The following is a 19266-nucleotide window of genomic DNA, read 5'->3' as shown; positions in this document are numbered from 1 at the left end:
GTGGCACTGAGCAGTACTGCGGGAATTTCATAAGGTTTCATAAGATCTCTCTTGAGAAGCTCTGAATTTCGAGCGAAACCGGTCAAGTAGTGAGAGCCTCGGATATCGAAAAGATTTTTCCATGTGCAGGAAAGGTTTACAGTCCTGTTCTATAAACGCGTCACGATGTCAGGAACTGTCACTGAAGGCATAGAATAGATTTAAAAGTCCAAAATGCTGCAGCCAGGGATGATTTGTTCCACACATCCGATGCACGCCTGCTTTTGCGAAAAAATCCGTAGGAGAAAAAATAACTCAACATTTAAAGTATCGAGGCGCAACGTGTAATACACACGCACGCTACGCCATCTGCAAACAAATTCTGCGCAAAAACTTTAAGCATGACCCTACGCTTGTGCCTAATAGCGTTAGCAAGACGAGATAAGTCCATAGAGTAGGTAAGCGCAAACAGTTTACGGGCACCGCTGTAGCGATAACCACCCTCATATGATGCGCTGAAGTCCCGTGCCCTTTTTTTTCATGGCTTTTGTTTCCTAAGGATGCTCTTCTCCTTTCGTGGGGCGTTTCCTTTCGAGCTTTTGTCCTCAGTTGCGCTCCTGTCCTGCAGCAACGCAGCGTCGGCGTCCACACCTCCCTCCTCGGTTCTCGACCTGTCCACTGAAGGGCCGGCGCTTTGCTTGCGGATAATTCGCGGTGGTTTCTTTGCAGGCTTCTGGGTGTCAGCCGCAGGCTTGCAGCCGTCTGCCGCAGGCTTTGTCAGTGACGTCAGCATCGCCTCATCCAACACAGTCGTGGTGCGGCTGTAACTCTCTGATGCAGCCGCAGAGGCAATAGAGGCCTTTTCGGCGCGTTCCGCGGCATCCTTGTCGTACACGTCCTTGATGATCGCCACCATGCACTGCACGTAAGCCGGCAAAAGAAAAGAATGCGTGAACCGGTGCAAAATGGTAGGGTATCTGGGGAGGGTTAAGTTCGTGAAGCTGACACCTGCTGTGATAGACGTCGTACTACAGCGCTCGAGATTAACTTATGACACCTGGAGTTCTTCAACAAACACTCACACCCCACAGCTTGCGGACGTTCGTTGTGTTTCGCCTCCAGATAAATTTAAAAGTGACATTGATCTATTCACATAAGGCACCTGGAACACCAACAGCCATCTGAAAAGCCGTGAATGTTGTATGTTTTAGAGCGCTCCGGCGTCATAGCGATGCAAAAGGGCAACGCGTCGCCAGTGGTTAACAAGGTGCTTCACCACTGAACCGTAGAAGAAACAAGATAACTCTTCAGGAAATGTCTTCCACTAAAGAGCTATCGTTTCCAAAATTGGCACTTACAACAAAGCCAGGACAGCAGCTTGGGCATGTTGGTTACTCATTTTTGACGGAACAGCGCAAAACACCGGGACAAGAGACAAGCGCTGACTTACAACTTGACGCTTGAACGATATGGTTGTGACGCATTTGTGTTTTTTTAGGGGGAGAAGAAGGTATAAGAAGCAGTGTTTCTTCGAAATAAAAACCAGTTGTAAGTCAGCGCTTGTCTCTTGTCCCGGTGTTTTGCGCTGTTCCGTCAAAAATGACAACAAAGGTCAGCGAAAGAAGTAACAATGCAAATAATGAACGTTCCTTTCACGATTTGCGAGCATTATCATTGAAGATTTCTATCATTGACATCACCACTTATGTTTTTATCCCATGTACCAACTAGGGTAGCGCGAAACGCACAACTGCGATCCCTTTATATTTCACGTACTTTACGATTTGTGTCGTCATTCTAATTTGCTTTTCCATCAGTTCATGCCACTCATCTTTACGATGTGCCACTCTTGATCCTGCCAAACCAAACAGACGAAGGAGTGTCGGCTGGTCACCTGTTTGCGAGCAACTTGTCGCTCGCAACCCTGTCTTGTAATTTCTATGCATTCCAAGAACGAAAATTGAACCATGGGATAACTGGCGTGAGATCAAAGCCCGCCAAATTGTTTTTTTTATTTATACCTACCAGACAAGCTGTGAATTGCATTACCTGTGCCCAATAGACTTGTTTGCGTTCATATCACAGGTAGGGCAAAAAGACAATATCAAAAATACCTGGACTTTAACGAAAATGCTCTACCAGTCCGGACGACGGAACTTAATCACAGATGTCCTGCCCTTGTCTTTCCCTGACACGTATTAAAGAAAGAACTGCTTTTACCTATCACTGAGGCACATTCAGAAGAATAACGTCCGGAACCTGCTGTGAAGCTCACGCCGCCGAAAGATCAGCAATTTTGCCATGTGCGCGAGGGGAAAGCCTCTCCACGCAACTTTGGCTGCTAAAGAGACGACGGCTGTAGGCACACACGAGGCGGCTATGGGGCGACTTGGATCGGCTACACTCGGCTAATTAGTCATGACTAACTATTCATGATTACTTAATGACTAACTACTCATGATAGATTAATGATTAAGTTACGATTAATCGTTTCTAACTAGTCACGATTAATTACCTGACTGGTTAATGACCAGTTAGTCATGAATAATCAGTTATTGACTAACTAGTCATGTTTCATCAATTGCTAACTAGTAATGGCTGGTTAATGACTAACTAGTGATGGCTGGTCAGTGAGTAGTTGATCATGATTGGGTAATAAATAACTAGCTATGGTTGTTTAATGACTACCTATTCATGACTCATTAGCTGATGGCTGGTCAATGAGTAGTTACTCACGACTAATTAGTTGACGGGTGGTTAATGACTAGTGACTATGACTTGTTATCACTTTCACTTCAGATTTAACGGGCGGACAGAGTCATGGCCGCGATTATGAGCCATTAAAGGTTTTGGCCTTAGTATTCAATACGATTTATATCCGATTGTAAGAGATCTGCATTCCAGCGTCTCGAGGCGGGCCCATGCGTACGTCGGCTAAATTAGTACAATTCCACTTCGCGAAGAAAGGTCATACACTGAACCATAGATTGTTTAAAAGTAAATAAAAGCTAGTTACGCCAAAATATATCCTTTTTTCCGCACCTAATCTGCCTTGAAACTCGGTGCCTTCTGAACGGTTGTTAAATTATCACAACGGACGTTGCAGTAGAGTCTGCTCAACCGGATGGTTTGCGTTTCATTTCTTTGCAAACAAACAGGATTACTTATTCGCCAAAAACTTCCATTCAAACGGTTTCTCGTTCACCGCGATGTGCGAGCAGTTTACCAGGATGAAACGTTAATTTTGGCCATTATATAACTTCGCTCCAAGCGAACATGGCTCCAGAATGCAAACATTTCGCATGCCTTGCCTCGCATACTTTCGAATACTGTTGGTTTACATCCGTCTCATCTGACCTGCGATTCCCACTTTTTTTCTCCGCACACTTTCTCGAGCAAACCGAAATAGCCGCTGCTCTTTTCTAGAGTGAGAAGAACACCCGGGAACACAACGTGTCCGCATAGCTTGATCTCCGACTGCTGCATCACGCTGACAACACGAGCTCACTCCATGCAAAGAATCGTGCCTAAATGGGCGAACTTGCGTATACTTTAGCCTCGGTTTTGCAAATTTTGAGCGTTCTCCGCTACTTTTCTTCTGCCGATTGGACACGCATCACTATGCAGCAGCCTCAGTACACTTCGAACCTTCTGCGCACCAGGCTGTCAGAAGTTGCGTATTTTGTTCAGACCCCTAGCACGTGCGCCGATGACGTAGACCACTAAAGCTGTAATCGTCCTGCGGTTGATTGCGGCAAGGGGAGGCGAAGATTAAAATTTGCCAGGACACATTCAAATTTGCAGACGGTGCCTACAGAACCTGACGACAAAAGAAGTTTTCTAGTAAGGCACATATATTATTTAGGCGCGCTTTCGCTTGTAAGCAATTATGTGAGCTGTCGTCGAGCATTTTGTTCAGTTTATATATCTTTATGTCACGAAAGCATTCTAACCCCGTCCCCCTCTTTTTTCCAGCTCCCTACGAATATCCTGGCGGCGTACCTACATTTTGTGCGTCTGTAAGGGAAGATGTTGTGCATCAGTAAGCAAAGAAGTGCGGAAGGTCGAGCCAGCTACGCCGTGTCTGCTGCGACGCTCTCCTGGCGTTTGGTTTGCGGAGGTAAAAATGTTGAATGCGAAGGCTGTACTCTTAAAATAAGAAGCAATATTTCTCGCAGCTATATATATGACAGTGCAGTATTTCTCCGATATATAATTCTTTAATTTGCAACTTCGCTTAAAAAATTTCTCCTGGATGGAAAAGTAATGCACGGGAGACGTCTCTTCTAGTTCTATCCACTTTCTATTCTAAACCCATGAAAATCAGCGGGCGATTATTCAGCGAAAGCTTAAGGAGCCTGTCGAGGCGTTTTCTTGCTTTGAGCGTTTTTGTATCCCAGTGACACCCGGTCGATGCTGGGTGTGTTTGTATAGAAATCAAAGCATATTTGATTATATTCGCATGCCACGTGAATCATGGTCGTCGATGATCATGTCCTGACATGGTCGACGATCATGTCCTGACATGATTATCGTTGTGATATGAGGCATTACGTTCATATTTACTCGTGATTGTTTTGTATGGCTGCCGTTGCCGTGTATAACGACGAGTGCGTGCATGAGCATGATGAAGTATGCTAAGCATGACACATGATGTGTGATCATGACAAGCGTGTGATGTCATAACTCATAGCATAGCGTGACATCCCTTACAGGTGACGCCGCTGCAAGTGACGTTACTAAACGGCAAAAGACGCCCGGATGTTAGCCTTTGAGCCATGGGTAGCAACAGGAAGTGTTGCCGCCAAGCCGGAAGTGACGTCAGCAAACCATGAGTGGCGCAGTGAAGCTACGCCATGGAGGAAGGAAAAAGAGAGGAGAGGCCGTCACGTGACATTTTGTGAAGCCGGAAATCAACTCGGCGCCATCTTGTCCGGGCTGACGTCATTGCGTAAGTCCCGCCCTCGATTACTGCGCGCGCGTTTCAAAGCCAACGAAGGAGCGTGCTACCGCATGGGCACAGATCCCCGCGCTGGTGGCGCTTGGCTGCTTGCCGGCCGGTTTAGGGCGCCCTATGCCGGTGTTCGGCAGCGGAAAAGTTAATAAAGCGGAAATACCCATGTGAGACAGGCGGCTACTTTCAGTTACTGCTTCGTACTGCGTCGTCTCCGCGCCGTCTCCAACTGCTCGGCCCTGGTCACAATTAGTAGCAGCCGAGAAAAATACTTATCTCAGCTCTTGCAAGCGCGGGAAGTGACCTTCGCTTTCAATTACTGCGGTGGCCCATCTTGCGGTGGTTATTTGCGGTGGCCCCCCCTCTGGCAACGCCCGTCCCTGGGACTCTGAAGTTGAAGGCTGCATTCGATGAAACTAGTATACTTGCTTGTTTAGCTCAGCGCTCGAAATTAGCCGCGAGCCTGTTACTTTCTTGGCCATTTTTCATTGCCGCTGACAGCTGTCAGTGAAGTTTTGTGTATATCTGTCTCATATAGCTAGTGTTGCTTCTGGCGTTTCATTCTTCGTGCTCATGGTACATGTGCTCTGACAGGTGACCTTTTCACGTGTGTATGTGTGTGCATATATATATGAGTTACGACTTTTTTTTCTGATTAACCTGCCCCAGTTGTACATCGGCATCATCGGTGAGCCCCAGTTGTAGTCGTCAGGGGCGTAGCCAGGGAGGTGTTTCGGTGTCAGAACATCCCCCCAAAATTTTCTGAGCTCTACATCCTCCCCCGCCACACACACACACACATTGCATTGATATAGTAAATGTGGAAACGAAAATAAGAGTGCCCATTTATTCTTCACCCTCGCACGGCGTATGGCACTCCTTTTAATTCTAGGCACAGTTCACCCCATTATTAACAGACCTTTTTACGTCAGTTTACTTTTTCATCCTTTGCATTCTCCTCAAATGAATGTATCGCGAAAAGAAAAAGTGCTTTTTTTTAAAGGACCTGCAGCCGAGCGCAGGTTTGCATGTATGGGGTTGAAGTTTCGACAAATATGTCATTTGTTTGCAGTTGATGACTAGAGTAGAAGCTTTTGTGTTGTTGTATATGATGTGAATTGTAAATAGCCACGTTTTTTCGTGCGAGTTGTTTTGTGAGAAAATAAATGTTTTTTTACAAATGAAGTTCTCGGCATCCTGTGTGCATTCGTATCTTTATGTAGATATTGCAGCGAACAAAACTAACCCTTCGCCTTTATTAAAGAAAAAAATCTCTAAGGTATTGTTTAAGCGCAGGGTCTCTTTTCATTTTTACCGGCGGCGTATAACAGGGCCGTGCAAGCATGCAAAGCGAGCGCAGCGGCTTCCTTTAAAATATCGCCCTCCACCCATGTCACCATGGCCCCCGCTGCTCACACAAGCGCAATCGCGAAAAACGAAAATAGTTACACTAACACCAGTGACGATCACTAGAGCGTTGCAAGAGCACGCCTAATAGCAACGAGGTTTCACTGCCGATGGAAACGGGAGCGCGAATGGCACACGCACACTGCACGCACAGGACGCGAAACGTCCGCGCAATACACCGACGACCTCTAGCGCACGGCGTATTGAATCACTGGTGAATGAACAGCGCGAGTGCTCCTCAGTAAGCAGCGGTGGTCTCCCGACGGCTCCGAGCAGTGACGCAGTTGACGAAATGCCCGTGCGATCGTGGTCGAGTGCGTTGAAATCAATGCACGCAACAACGAGAGTTTTGCAGCGAATTCCGCCTGAGATATGAGGGAACGGCGCCAACGTAAGCTTGTGAGCACGATCAAAAACAAACTCGAGCAGTTGAGAAAAGTACGCCGCACCACAACTGCTACGCCGCGGTCGTCTGCTGCCGCCCGGCTTGCAAGCAGCAACTACGACGCCGTTGCTAAGCTGCCCGGACTAGGTGGCCTCCCGATCGCGAAAAAACCACGTGATTTCCTCCACATTTTTCTCCCATGGTGTTGTGTGGAAAGGGCCTCTCCTCTCTTTTTCCTTCCTCCATGAGCTACGCTGTCGAACCGGAAAAGGCGTTACCGAACCGGAACTGTTGCGACGACCGTTGGGCGAGTACCTGGTGGTATCAAAAGCAAGCCTGAGCATTGTCCGGCATCCGTTATTTTTAACGCGATAGCAGAACGAACCCGCAGAGGCATTGTCAGAATTATTCCGGTTGCGTGACGTCACTTCCAGTCACACTTCCAATTTAGTTAGGTCACTTCCTGGTTGGCGACAACATTATGCGACCTCACACTCCCTCAACATGGCAAGTTACGGTACGCTTGTTACGGCCCGGCATCACGTGTCATGTTAGTACTTCATAAAAGACGCCCACACCTCTTCCCAACGCCAATACAATGGCTTCCATACACGCAGATGAGCGGCTATAACTGAGTCATTTTCACTCATGCCTTTACGTGATGTCTCTCCCACACCTCATTTGTATTGTGGAAAAATTGCTTCAAAGGATATAAAAATAAGTAGCTATATATTTCAGAAATATTAGTTTTTATGCAGCTGCTAGAAAAATGTACTTTTTATTGTTAGGTAGGTAGGTAGGTTAACAATATTATTGATTCATGAGAGAATCAAGTGAGGGGCAGAAGGGGGAAGGGGAAGCAGAACAACGTAGGGCCCCCGGGGTGCTCTAGATGTCGGGCACTTTTTTTATGCTTCGGCGAAATCTCGGCAATTCAGAATGATTTTTAGTACCCACTTCGCTTTCCAGGTATTCTACCTGCGCAAGCCTACCTCCAAGACAGCGCCGTAGCAAAAGACGCGAGGCTGACTCCATCGTCAACCCTCACGGTGCATGCGCCTAGTGTCGCCGATTCTCGCCGGTTATCGACGGCGGGCTTCGTGGAGCGTGGCGGCCACGCTGCAGGATGTTCCCCTTAATAGTGGACCGTACTGTGCAATGCATCATGTGCACTGCAATAAAATGCTTGCTTAGAATCACATCGCGTCTTGAGCTCGGGCAATGCGAAGTTACGAGAACGGCTGATCTTTAAGGGTAACGGAGGGGATTACAAGCGAAGGAAAGCGTAGCAGGGGGTTGCAAAAAGTTAGATGGGCGGATGAGATTAAGAAGTTCGCGGGAATACGGTGGCTCCAACTGACAAAAGACAGGGCTAATTGGAGATACATGGGAGAGACCGTTGCCCTGCAGTAGTCCTAGTCATGGCGACGATGATAAGGCTTCTACACTGAAGTAGGTTCAAGATAACCTCCAACAAAACGTGAACTTCCAAATATTTACTTTCCTTATTGAGTAAAAAAATTCCGACAATCCTCAGAAAGGTACCTAAAAGTTTGTAAATTAATTCGCAGAGGGTACCTTCAAATCTTCCCGGTGTGCACGAAGAACATTCCCTCAGCGCCTAGTACCAGTTTCTTGAAAGAACTAAGAAATATTTACATCGAGCCAGGGAAAATATCCTTGGCGGGCAAAAATTATACCCCATTGAAGGAATAAAGTGAATTTCCGAAATGGAATGCTCTAGAGGACAAGCGAGTTCATCCACATCTGGGCATATACCTGGTACGTTCGTGTTTAGTGCATAGGTGGTTGTTGTGCGCCAGATCTCGCAAAGTGCCGAGTTGAATGTCATACCGCTAGGCTGCTCAGTTTGTGCTCCTAGTCATGCAGAGCGCGTGTTCATGGGCTCAAGATTTTCCAGGTATGCTAGGGCTTCTTTTGCGAAGCGTGTTACCCGGAGGTATGTTTTATATACATTTTTTGTAGTGCGTATGCCATATGCACCGCTATTGGTAGTAAGCAACAGTTTACAAGATCGGCGACATGGCGTGTAAGGAAAAGGAATGATTATACTCGGCCTAGGCGTCGCCTCTCAAAAAATGCACTTGACACGTCGAGTTATCTGGAAGCCGATATGGGAACATCGGCGATATGGAAAGTCGAAGGGGGCAAAGCGGCCGTTTATTTTGTGATTCTCCGCTGGTCGAAATCTTACAGGATTCTCCTCCGCAGAGAAAATTGATTCCATGCACTACGAAAGATCGCGCGTTTTTATAAAGCTCTTGACGCATACTCGTCCTTCTTATGCATTTTTCGCAAAAGCATTAGGAACAACATTGCTGAGTAAGTTCTTAAAACTATAAACGGCTTCAAGACCTCGAGGAATATTCGGAATCTGCGCCATGATAGAGGGGCACGTGGAACAGAGTTGTCTTTGTGCTCTACAGCGCGGTAGCATGATTCTCTGCAACCGCGAGTTGCAGTTCAAATGTGTTCCGTGGACCTAAGGTAGCCTTATTTTCTGCACTTAGGAACTATTTAGTATTAAATAACAAACGCAACAAATTACTTCTGCGTTCAAGTTTCCTTCCAGTGGCTTCAACAACACCATCTCCCAACTGTACGGCTCCTCTCTGGTATTGTTTTGTTGGTCGAAACTTCTAGTTCGAATGTGTTGCTTTTCTATTCTATGCTGCGCGTGGTCGCGTCAGGTGTGTCTAACTCCACACAGTAGTGTCGGATGCGCAGGTTCGCAGTGTAACTGGAGCCGAGTGTATCACTCACCGTGAGGAACTTTCCCCAGGCCTCGATAGCAGCTGGCGTCATGTGCCGTTCATCTGTGGACTGCAGCGTATCGACCAGGCACTGGCCCATCACCTCGAATTGGAGCGGCTTGACCCCCTTACGGCGCAGGTGTTCGGCCGCGTTGCGCCGCACCAGTATCTCGAAGGTGGCCGGGTCGCGCAAGCTCTCCACCATGGAGGTGATGTGGTATCCGATGGAGCACCCGTGCGCCCTGAACGTTGGGTCTTCCTTGAGCGCCGCCACTGTCTTGCCGCGGAAGGGCTTGAACAGTTGAATGTACTCGGGGTGCTTGAGGAACATGGCGAGGAAAAGGAGCACGCCGTACTCGGGGTTCTCTCTGCTGAATTTGCGCCACGTCTGCTGAACGAGCTGCACCTCGTGTTCCGTCAAGCCTGTGAACTCGTCCGGCAACTCGCCAGTCTTGCGATGGATGTTTCCCATGCACTCCTTGAAGGCTTTACGTGACGAAATTATAAAGCCTCTGAGCTTGCTGGCAGGGACTGTGCGGTGCGACCAGAACAGCGTTGGTTGGTTGGTTGGCCTCGAGTAGAATGGCACATACCCACTACGGGGGAGTGGCCAAGACACAGGCGGTGAACTGTTGGAATGATTAGGAGCTTTAGAGGAAAAGGAGAATTAATAGGGTATAGGCTGACAGATTGGACGACGCAACGAAAGGGGTCCTGTTAGCTGGGAGATCGAAGATGGGAGGACGGCATAATGTGCAGATTTGAATGCAACATCTGGAATGGTTCAATTTTGTATTGACTGAAAGAGAGGCAGAAAAAATAAAAAATAATAATAATAAATTAAGAGATTGATAATCAGAAAAATGAAAACAAAAAGGGGGAATAAATAAATAAATAAATAAATTAAAAAAAAGAAAAAGTAAAAAAAAAATTAGCATGGGAGTCGCTGTGTTTCTAAAAGAAATTTTTGAACTGCACAGCGCGCACTCCTGTTGCTTCGCCCAAGCGAAGTAGCGCCAAAGGAAAGAACAACCTCAGTGGACACAGGCAGACCCAGCTGATGAAACGGAATTTCTAATAGGCGCCTCCTCAAAGAAGAGAATCGGCGGCAGAACAGCAGGAAGTGATCCACTGTCTCAGGCTCGGCACAAAATGAGCACAGTGGAGAAACCGCCAGACCAGATCTGTGAAGGTAGAAATTTAGCAGAGGAACTCGGCATCGCAAACGCGTGAAAGAGACCTCCAGTCTGCGCGAACTCCAGTCTTTGCTGCTCCAAGGGTGCAGAAGATGCTTGTATTCGGGGGATGAAGTAAGCGCCGAGGCTGAAAATTCCTGAAATATTGTGTAACTGCGAAACCTCACCGCAGCTGTATATGCGCAGGTTGGCAGGACCGCAATTATTGGGCCACAGAGAGAGGCCCTTGCTAATGAATCAGCAACCTCATTTAACTGAATGCCCACGTGACCCGGTACCCAAAGCAACCTCACCGAATTTAGATGAAGCGGGATCAGCTGCTTAAAGAGGCGTAATGCACGAGACTCAGAGGTTGATGATAATGAAAAGCAAATAGATAGAGAGTCCGTCATAACCATGACTTTGGAAACGGCAGGATCTAATTTACGTAAAGCTAGAATGACAGCTAATAATTCGGCCAGATAAATTGGAGTGAAGTCAGGGAGACGGAGAGAAAAGGACCATCCCAATGCAGGAGAAAAAATGCCCACACCTGCCTTTTCACGATCCTGCGAGGCATCGGTAGCAATGAGAATATGAAAAGGAAAGGATCTTAGGTGGTCCTGTAACAAACCGAGAAGGAGAGGAAAGGGCTGGAGCTTGGCATTCGATGGGAAAATGTTATCAAATGCAATCTCGACTGAAGGTGGTTGGGAACACCGATTAGGGCTTCTTCGTCTTCTTCTTCTTCTGGATAAAGCGCACGGCTAGGAATTTATGCTCGCGCCAAAAATCTTAAGGATTCTTTGATCCATCTCAGGGAGAAGGCACTCTTGACTGCTATTCAGTATAGGAGCAGGTATACCGTCTTTCTGTATTCACTGTATCATGCATGAGGCAGCCTGACAGGACGTTTCCACAGGAATGATATGAAATTGATATGAATAGTTTCCTTTTTGTAGTGACCGCAAACCAGAAGCTGAAAGGGAGCACGTTGTTGGGCGCGTCGGTCGTACATACTTAAACAAGGGGATTGTGCTAAAAAGACACGGACGAGAAGAGGACATGGAAGGGCGCCCGTTCATTGCCTATTCTCGTCCTTGTCTTTTTAGCGCAATTCCCTTGTTTCAGAAGCTTAAACTACATGAGAATTACTTGGAATGCAAGGAAATTGAGACACTTTAATTTCGTAAGACAAACCCAAGTTTTTACTACACAGTCCTGAACAAATATTTACTTTACATAAGAACACAGCACGTTATAAGCAACAGCTTGGGTACCACTAAGTTTTAAGCGCATAAGAAATCTGCGCGTTTTTCCCATTTCCTATTTAGGTGGATTTGGTTCATATCGAAAAGAAGCTGCTCAATGTTTGTTACACTAACAGCAAGTATACGTGATTTTGCGAGTTATGATGTTATCCACATACAACGTGAGCAGAAGAAAAAGAAAAAATTAGGCCGGGCGATTGCCATCCAAATGTACTGAAAATGTTTGCTAATACTTCCGTGATATATTTTTTATTTACCCCTTAGGGCAATATCCTGTAATGATCTTTTTATTTTCGAAATATTTTTTTATTATTTCAGGTTTCCTCACCAAATATTCTTCACTGCCCTTGAAATGCGTATAATACATTTGGCGCGCAGCGCAAATCGCCATTGCGCTAGAAGAGTCCAAAAGAGCATGCTGCTCCGGCTTTCTATGTGCAGTGGGCAGGCTCACATTTAAGTTTTCGTGCACGGCCTTTGTTCTTGTACCCAAAAAGCACTATAGGTATAATGCTACATACAGTGAATTCGTTAGTCTCTGAATAACGTATGTTAAAAAATCAGGGGGCACTTTGACTGTCTAAAGTGCGTATAGGCGAAAGCGTTTTCCGCACCACTTTCAGTGCTTCTGTGGCACTGGTGGCGTCACATGTAATTGAGTACTAATTATCAAGTGATGACAAATCACTAATTAATGGTTAATTACTGATTAATGCCTGAATACTAATTAACTGCTAATTAATCTTAAGCTTCGCCTTTAGGAGTGGAACGCGACAGCGTGTTGTAGCGCTGCCAGGGAGTCCACGGAACGCCACCACCCGTTAGGCGCGATGCCTTGCCGTTTCAACGCAACGGTTTTTGAGGAAAGGAAATGGCGCAGTAAATCTCTGTCATCTCGGTGAACACCTGAACCGCACCGTAGAGGAACGCAGGAAGTGGGAGTGAAAGAATAAAGACGAAGATGGCCCGTAATGAAGAAAATGAAAATTGTATTTGAGGAAAGAAAATTACGCAGTAACTGTCTCACATATCTCGGTGGACACCCGTCAAAATTCAGAGGGGGGAGGGGTGCACTTTTCTGACCTAAAGTGTGGTCACTGATGTGTGGTTAAGATGTTAAGCTTCGCCTCTAAGAGTGGAACGCGAGAGCGTCTTGCAACGCTGCCAGGGAGTCCATAGAACGCCATCGCCCATTCTGTTCTACGCCTCGCTCGTCGGTAAATTGGTTTTTGAGGAAAGGAAATGTATTTCTCTCTCATATCTCGGTGGACACCTAAACCGCGCCGGAAGGGAAGGGAGGAGGATGGCAGTGAGCGAAGACACCGTATTCACTAGACGTGCCTTTGTTCATTCCAAACCATGGAGCTGGCATGGCGGAGTGGATAGCACGCTCGTCTCGCACTCCGAAGACCGGGGTTCGATTCCCGAGCTCGACCAATGTCTTGCTAGGTTTTATTTATTTATATGGCCTGACTAGAGAAGTTAATTAGGCTAATTGGGTAATTAAGCAATTAACTAAGCTCAGTCCCACTTACTTGGAGCATCACTGTATATGGTCCCTTCAATTGGTTGCATGGTTACTAGCCAAAGTACAATTGGCCCCGTTTGAAATTGGCGCACTGTGACGTCACGACCGTTTCGACCAACTGAAAAGCGTGACATTCTCTGTCGACAACTGCTGCTTACAACGATGAGACATTAAAGGCTTTCGCCTTAAAAAGGTTGACCGCCATTTACTGCATCGAGGAGTTCGGTTTTGTGCTCTCTGGCAAGTGATCATAGAATGAACAAGAAGAAGGATTTTCTGCAAGAGGTACACTGCAAACCATTTTAAGGCGGACGCCTTTAGTGCCTCATCGTTGTAAGCAGGAGTTGTCGACAGAAATGTCACGCTTTTCAATTGGTCGAAATGGTCGTGACGTCACAGTGCGCGAATTTCAAACAGCGCGAATTGTACTTTGGCTGGTAACGATGAAACCAATTAAATGGATGGTATAGTGATGCTCCAAGTAAGTGGGACTGAGGTTCGTTAATTGCTTAATTGACCAAGTAGCCTAATTAACCTTTCTGGTCAGACCAGATAAATAAATAAAACCGAGTAGTAAATTGGTCGAGTTGGGGAATCGAACCAGGGCCCCCGGAGTGCGAGACGAGCACGCTACCACTCCACCATGCCAGCTCGATGGTTTGGAATGAACATAGGCGCGTCTAGTAAATAAGGTGCCTTCGTTCACTCCGATCTTCCTCCATTCCCGTTACGGCGAGGTTCAGGTGTCCACCGAGATATGCGACACAGAGACATTTCCTTTCCTCAAAAACCAGTTTACGGACGAGCAAGGCATACAGCCGAACGGGCGATGGCGTTCTGTGCACTCCCTGGCAGCATTGCAAGACGCTGTCGCGTTCTGCTTAGAGGCAAAGCTTAACAACTTAACCACACATCAGTGACACAAGCAGCAACACCGCGCTTAAGGCTTCAGATTCACCGCACTTTAGGTCAACAAAGCGCCCCCCTGAATATAAAGGCGGAAGCCATTAATGCCTCATCGTTGTAAGCAGGAGTTGTGGGCAGAAATGTCACGGTTTTCAATTGGTCGAAATGGTTGGGTTATGGAATTTAACGCCCCAAAGCGACTAAGGCTATGAGAGACGCCGTAGTGGAGGGCTCCGGAAGTTTCGACCACCTGGTGTTTTTCAACGCGCACTGACATCGCACAGTGCACGGGCCTCTGGGATTTTTCCTCCAAAAAAATTGAACCGCCGCGGCCGAGATCGAACCCGCGTCTTTCGTGTCAGCAGCCGAGCACCATAACCACTGAGCCACCGCGGCGACGCAATTCGGCTAGCAGTCACGCAACCATTAAAGGGATGGTATAGTGATGCTACAAGTGAATAAATAACTAAATAAAACCGAGTAGGAAATTGGTCGAGTTGGGGAATCGAACCAGGGCCTCCGGAGTGCGAGACGAGCACGCTAACCACTCCGCCGTGCCAGCTCGATGGTTTGGAATGATGAAAGGCCCGTGTAGTGAATAAGGTGTCTTCGTTCACTCCCATCTTCCTCTCTTTCCTTACGGCGTGGTTCGGGTGTCTACCGAGATATGCGAGACACATAATTTCCTTTCCTCAAGAACCAATTTACCGACAAGCAAGGCGATGAGCCGAATGGGCGATGGCGTTCTGTGGACTCCCTGGCAGCGTTGCAAGACGCTGTAGCGTTCAACTCTTAGAGGCGAAGCTCAGCACCTTAACCACATATCAGTTACAGAAGCAGCAACACCGCGCTTAAGGCTTTCGCCTCACCGTACTTTAGGCCAACAAAGTGCCCCCTGAATTTCTGAACCCTTAAGGGCAGAATGTCATCTATAAACCCTTAGAACACCCATGATTTTCGTGAAAAGGGTGTGGCCATAAGGTACCACCAAGTGTGTAAATATTGTAGTTTTTTTTTTGCGTAGACACACCCGTTGAGATCGGTGAGGTGCAAACTATGTGTTCAGTTTACTCACAAAAACAATAAATATTATAGCCATTTACCCGCAGGGTACGACCAGTAATCAATTCGCGCAGAGCCTCGCTGCTACCTAAGCGGGCTCCATCATATGCACTGAACTGTCCACAGACCTGTGTGTCCCAAACTCCCCAGCAGTAAATAAAGTTTCCACCACCACCACCTGTGAACAAACACAAACAGCAGTCTGTACTGCGCACAGTGCATTGTCTGGGTTACGGCCTCTGATCTGCATTCGGTCGCCCAAGTTTGCCTTCACTCGAGAGCTGAGACCAGGTTATAGAGGTCATCCCTCGATCTGGCAGCTCTGTAGATCAGTAGGTAAGCGGGCCCCCTAGCACCCGTGAGTGGCTACTACTGATTTGTTTTGCGGAAAATGAATACGATGGAGAAGGGCTAGTATAAACTCTTTCAAAATTGCCGCTTGAGATTATTGTCATAAAGATCATTGCTGACCCTGCCAGAGCAGGCATGCGTGACTACTCCGGAACACACCTGTAGCACAGTACATTGCCGTCATCATCAGCCTCACAACGAGCACTGCAGGGAAAAGGCCTCTCGCACATCTATCCTCTTAACCCTGCCCTGTCGGCTTCCTGTCGCGACAGAGTTCTTAGTCTCATCCGCCCACCTAACTTTCTGTCACTCCCTGTTACACTTGCTTTCATTGGAATCCATTCCCTTACACTCATGGACTATCCGTTACTTTGCCTTCGCATTACACGCCTGCCCGCAACCATTTCTTCTTGATTTTGACTATGATATTATTAACTCGCGTGAGTTCCCTGATCTTGTCCTCTTCCTCTGTCTTAACTTACACCGGTCATTCTCTGTTCAATAGCTAGCTGCATGATCGAAAGTTTGTTGAACCCTTTTTGTTATCCTCACGTTTCTGCTCCGTAGTTGATTCCCGGTATGATACAGCTATTGTACACTTATCTCTATATGGGCATTCGTAAACTGCCATTCATGAGCTCAAAGAACCTGTCAAATGCGCTCCACTCCATCCTTGTTGTCCTCGGCATTTCCATCGCATGATCCGGATCAGCGGCCGCTGCCTGCCCTAAGTCGTCTTATACCCTTGCCGCCTCCAGTACCTCGCTAGCTTTTGGAAACTACTGTTCTTTTGATACTGCTGAAGATTACTTTGGCCTTCTCCATGTGAATTTCAAGACGTACTGTTCTCCTATGCCTGTATAACGCATTGATCATTCATTTCAGTTCATCTCCAGAGTGACTTAGCAAGGCAATGTCATCAGAGAATAACAGAATACTGAGGTATTACCCTTTAACAATTATCCTCAACTGTTCCCAATCCTGCCCTCCGAATACCTCCTGTAAACAAGTGTTGAACAGCATTTTCGAGACCGTGTCTCCCCGTCTAATAGTCCTCGTTATTCAAACTTTGCTAAAACAGTTAAAGGTGCACTGAAGAGGGACATGAACTCGTTTTTTGCCGCGGGAACTCAATCTACACGTTCCTAGCATTCTTCGAAATTCCGTATTATTGCCCAGTGCGGGCAATTTCTCTAATTTAAATCAGATTAACGTCCGGCTCTCGCCTTATTTTTTTGAATTCTGCGCAGACGGTGGGAGGAGTCAACCAACGCATGGTGTGCCTTTTAAGCAGTCGTGTGGCGGCTTTGCTTTCGCTTTTATTTTGTTTTTTTTTAGGTTTCCGTGAATAAATAGATCTAGTCATAGACTAAATAGCTGAAATTAGGTCGACGAAATTAAAAATACGCGTAGACTCTTTTGTTTCGCCGATTACTGCGTATCACTCCGCCTATGGCAGAGCGGCATGCCGCCACGGGACTGGTTGAAAGGTTGGTTGACTCCTGCCAAGAAAGGCGGAAACCGGGACGTCTAATCGGATTCAAATTATGGAAAGCGGCCGCACAGGGCAGTAATTCGAGGTTTCTAAGAACGCTCGGAACGTGTAGATCCAGTTCGAGCGGAAAAATGCGAGTTAAGATTCCTCTTCAGTGCACCTTTAACTGGGCAAGCTGGCATGGATACACTGCTATGGAGCGGCGCGCAGCGTCAACACGCAAGAAAGGAGAGGACACAAAACCAGGCGCTGGACTATCAACTTAGGTTTATTCGGGAAAAAAACTAAAATAAACATAAAAAAATAAACACCGCTGCTCTCCATCTCAAGTGGTTAAATAACACATGGAAACGGTCAAACACTTCTTTTAATTGTCACCAAAGGGCAATTAAGTGTGGCAATGGTCAATCAAAATTTAAGAAAAGCTGTCGATAAAAGCAAATTTCTTGTTATGCAAGGTGAATTTTGTGCTTTCAACGTTGTGCTGCTGACGTACAAGTGTCCGGCTTTTTTTTGTTGTTGAAACGTGCCGAAAAGCTCGGACCTGACTCAAAAGAAAGACGAAATTATGCAGCCGTGCCTATCTCCATGGAATGACACATCGCTTGAAGAAAATAGGATCTAGATACGGCGGACAAGTCCTGTCTTCTGTTCTAGCAAGCTTGGTCAGATATGCGCGTGGGACCACGGAAGAGGTGTCACACGCCAATGCGGGATGTAGTATTCGGCACCAGTTTAAATATCTGACAAGCTCCAAAGGTGTGTCGATAGCATTCCGCTGTCGTGCGGAAGAACACACATACTGTTGTATTCCTTGGTTCTGGTTTTCGATTCATTTTGATGGATTGGCTATTTGATTGCGTTTATGTGTTCCTGTTGATCCGCTGTTTTTGTCAAGTGCTTGTTGTCTATGAATACACGTGCGCGTCCAATAAACTGCGTCTTTCGGTGCCAGTTTATGTGGAGCCTGGTCTCTTCGTAAGCCCATGTCGGTCGATACTGCATCGGAGAAGCAAGGATAGGATAGATCATACGCTGTTAGAGTCGCGAACGTAATTTGGCATAATCAATTTCTGCCAGTGAAATCGTCTCTTCCCGTAGATTTAAAGAAGCTTCTGGTATGTTTTGCCATCCGTAGTTAACGAAATGTTTCTTGTAGTGCCGATTTAGCATTTTTTGCGCCGTTTCATAGTGGCCCTGGCCGCTCTTGAAGAATTCGATGGTACTGAAGCGCCCGGCGATTGTTGAAGGTATGAGTTTTTCTCATCCACTTTAATGCCATCCCATTTCAGTGATGACATTACAGACAAGTGACAGGAAGTGTTTCGAAAATGTTTCGACGAGATTTTTGTATATGACTTTTGACAAGAGTGGCGTGCACCATAAATGCTTCGTATGCGGTAGCAACAAAAGCAAACTGCAGCTAGGATTGTGTGATCAAGCTTTTTTTAAACCGGTGAAGCAAAGTGTTTTTACTCATCACTGAGGGAGAAATTATTGCATTCATTGCAAAAGCAAAATAGGGTGCGATGATTGATATTTGCTTGATTGCGCAGTTGAGCCCTACTTGGTCTTAGAGTTCTACTACATCTTATATTTAGGAGGAAGACGGTGGCTCTCCATTATGGCTTGACGCTCGAGGAGGCCGAGCAGCCATGTTAAATGTCAGTGACTGTTGCAGGACGAAGATGCTTGACTTCTCCATATTGTATTGGTACTCAGGGAGGTCGAGTAGCCATATTGGACTGAGAAATTTCATGCGTCATTGATTGCCACGTTCAGTTCTGACTAGAACGACGAAGTGTGAATTCAAGCAAGAAGAATAAGAACATTTTTCCATATCTGACTTTGAATAATACGAATTTTCGGAACTGGTTGGTTATACATTCACTCGCTTCATGTCTTGATAAGAACGGCCAGATTGATGCAATATTTCTTGACTTCAGCAAAGCTTTCGACAGAGTTCCCCATGACAAACT

The 19266-nt window shown here is 46.6% G+C and overlaps 2 protein-coding genes across 2 annotated transcripts in view; one reads left to right on the top strand and one right to left on the bottom strand.

Annotated features, from left to right (window-relative positions):
* The window catches only part of LOC149326439 (uncharacterized), a 448784-nt gene that overhangs the window by 211333 nt on the left and 218185 nt on the right, over positions 1 to 19266 (top strand). The gene's annotated exons all lie outside the window — the stretch shown is intronic.
* LOC149326445 (globin-like) lies at positions 518 to 9992 on the bottom strand. Its single transcript, XM_089563398.1, has 2 exons — positions 9510 to 9992; positions 518 to 898 (listed from the first exon to the last, which is right to left on the bottom strand). The coding sequence occupies exons 1-2, from the start codon at positions 9969 to 9971 to the stop codon at positions 518 to 520; spliced, it is 843 nt and encodes a 280-aa protein (XP_089419524.1). The 5' UTR covers positions 9972 to 9992.

This window comes from Amblyomma mixtum, chromosome 10, assembly GCF_055824585.1.
Source record: "Amblyomma mixtum isolate Tamu chromosome 10, ASM5582458v1, whole genome shotgun sequence".
Classification (NCBI taxonomy): domain Eukaryota; kingdom Metazoa; phylum Arthropoda; class Arachnida; order Ixodida; family Ixodidae; genus Amblyomma; species Amblyomma mixtum.
Note: the sequence above shows the minus strand (reverse complement) of the source record. Positions and strands in the feature narration are given on the sequence as shown.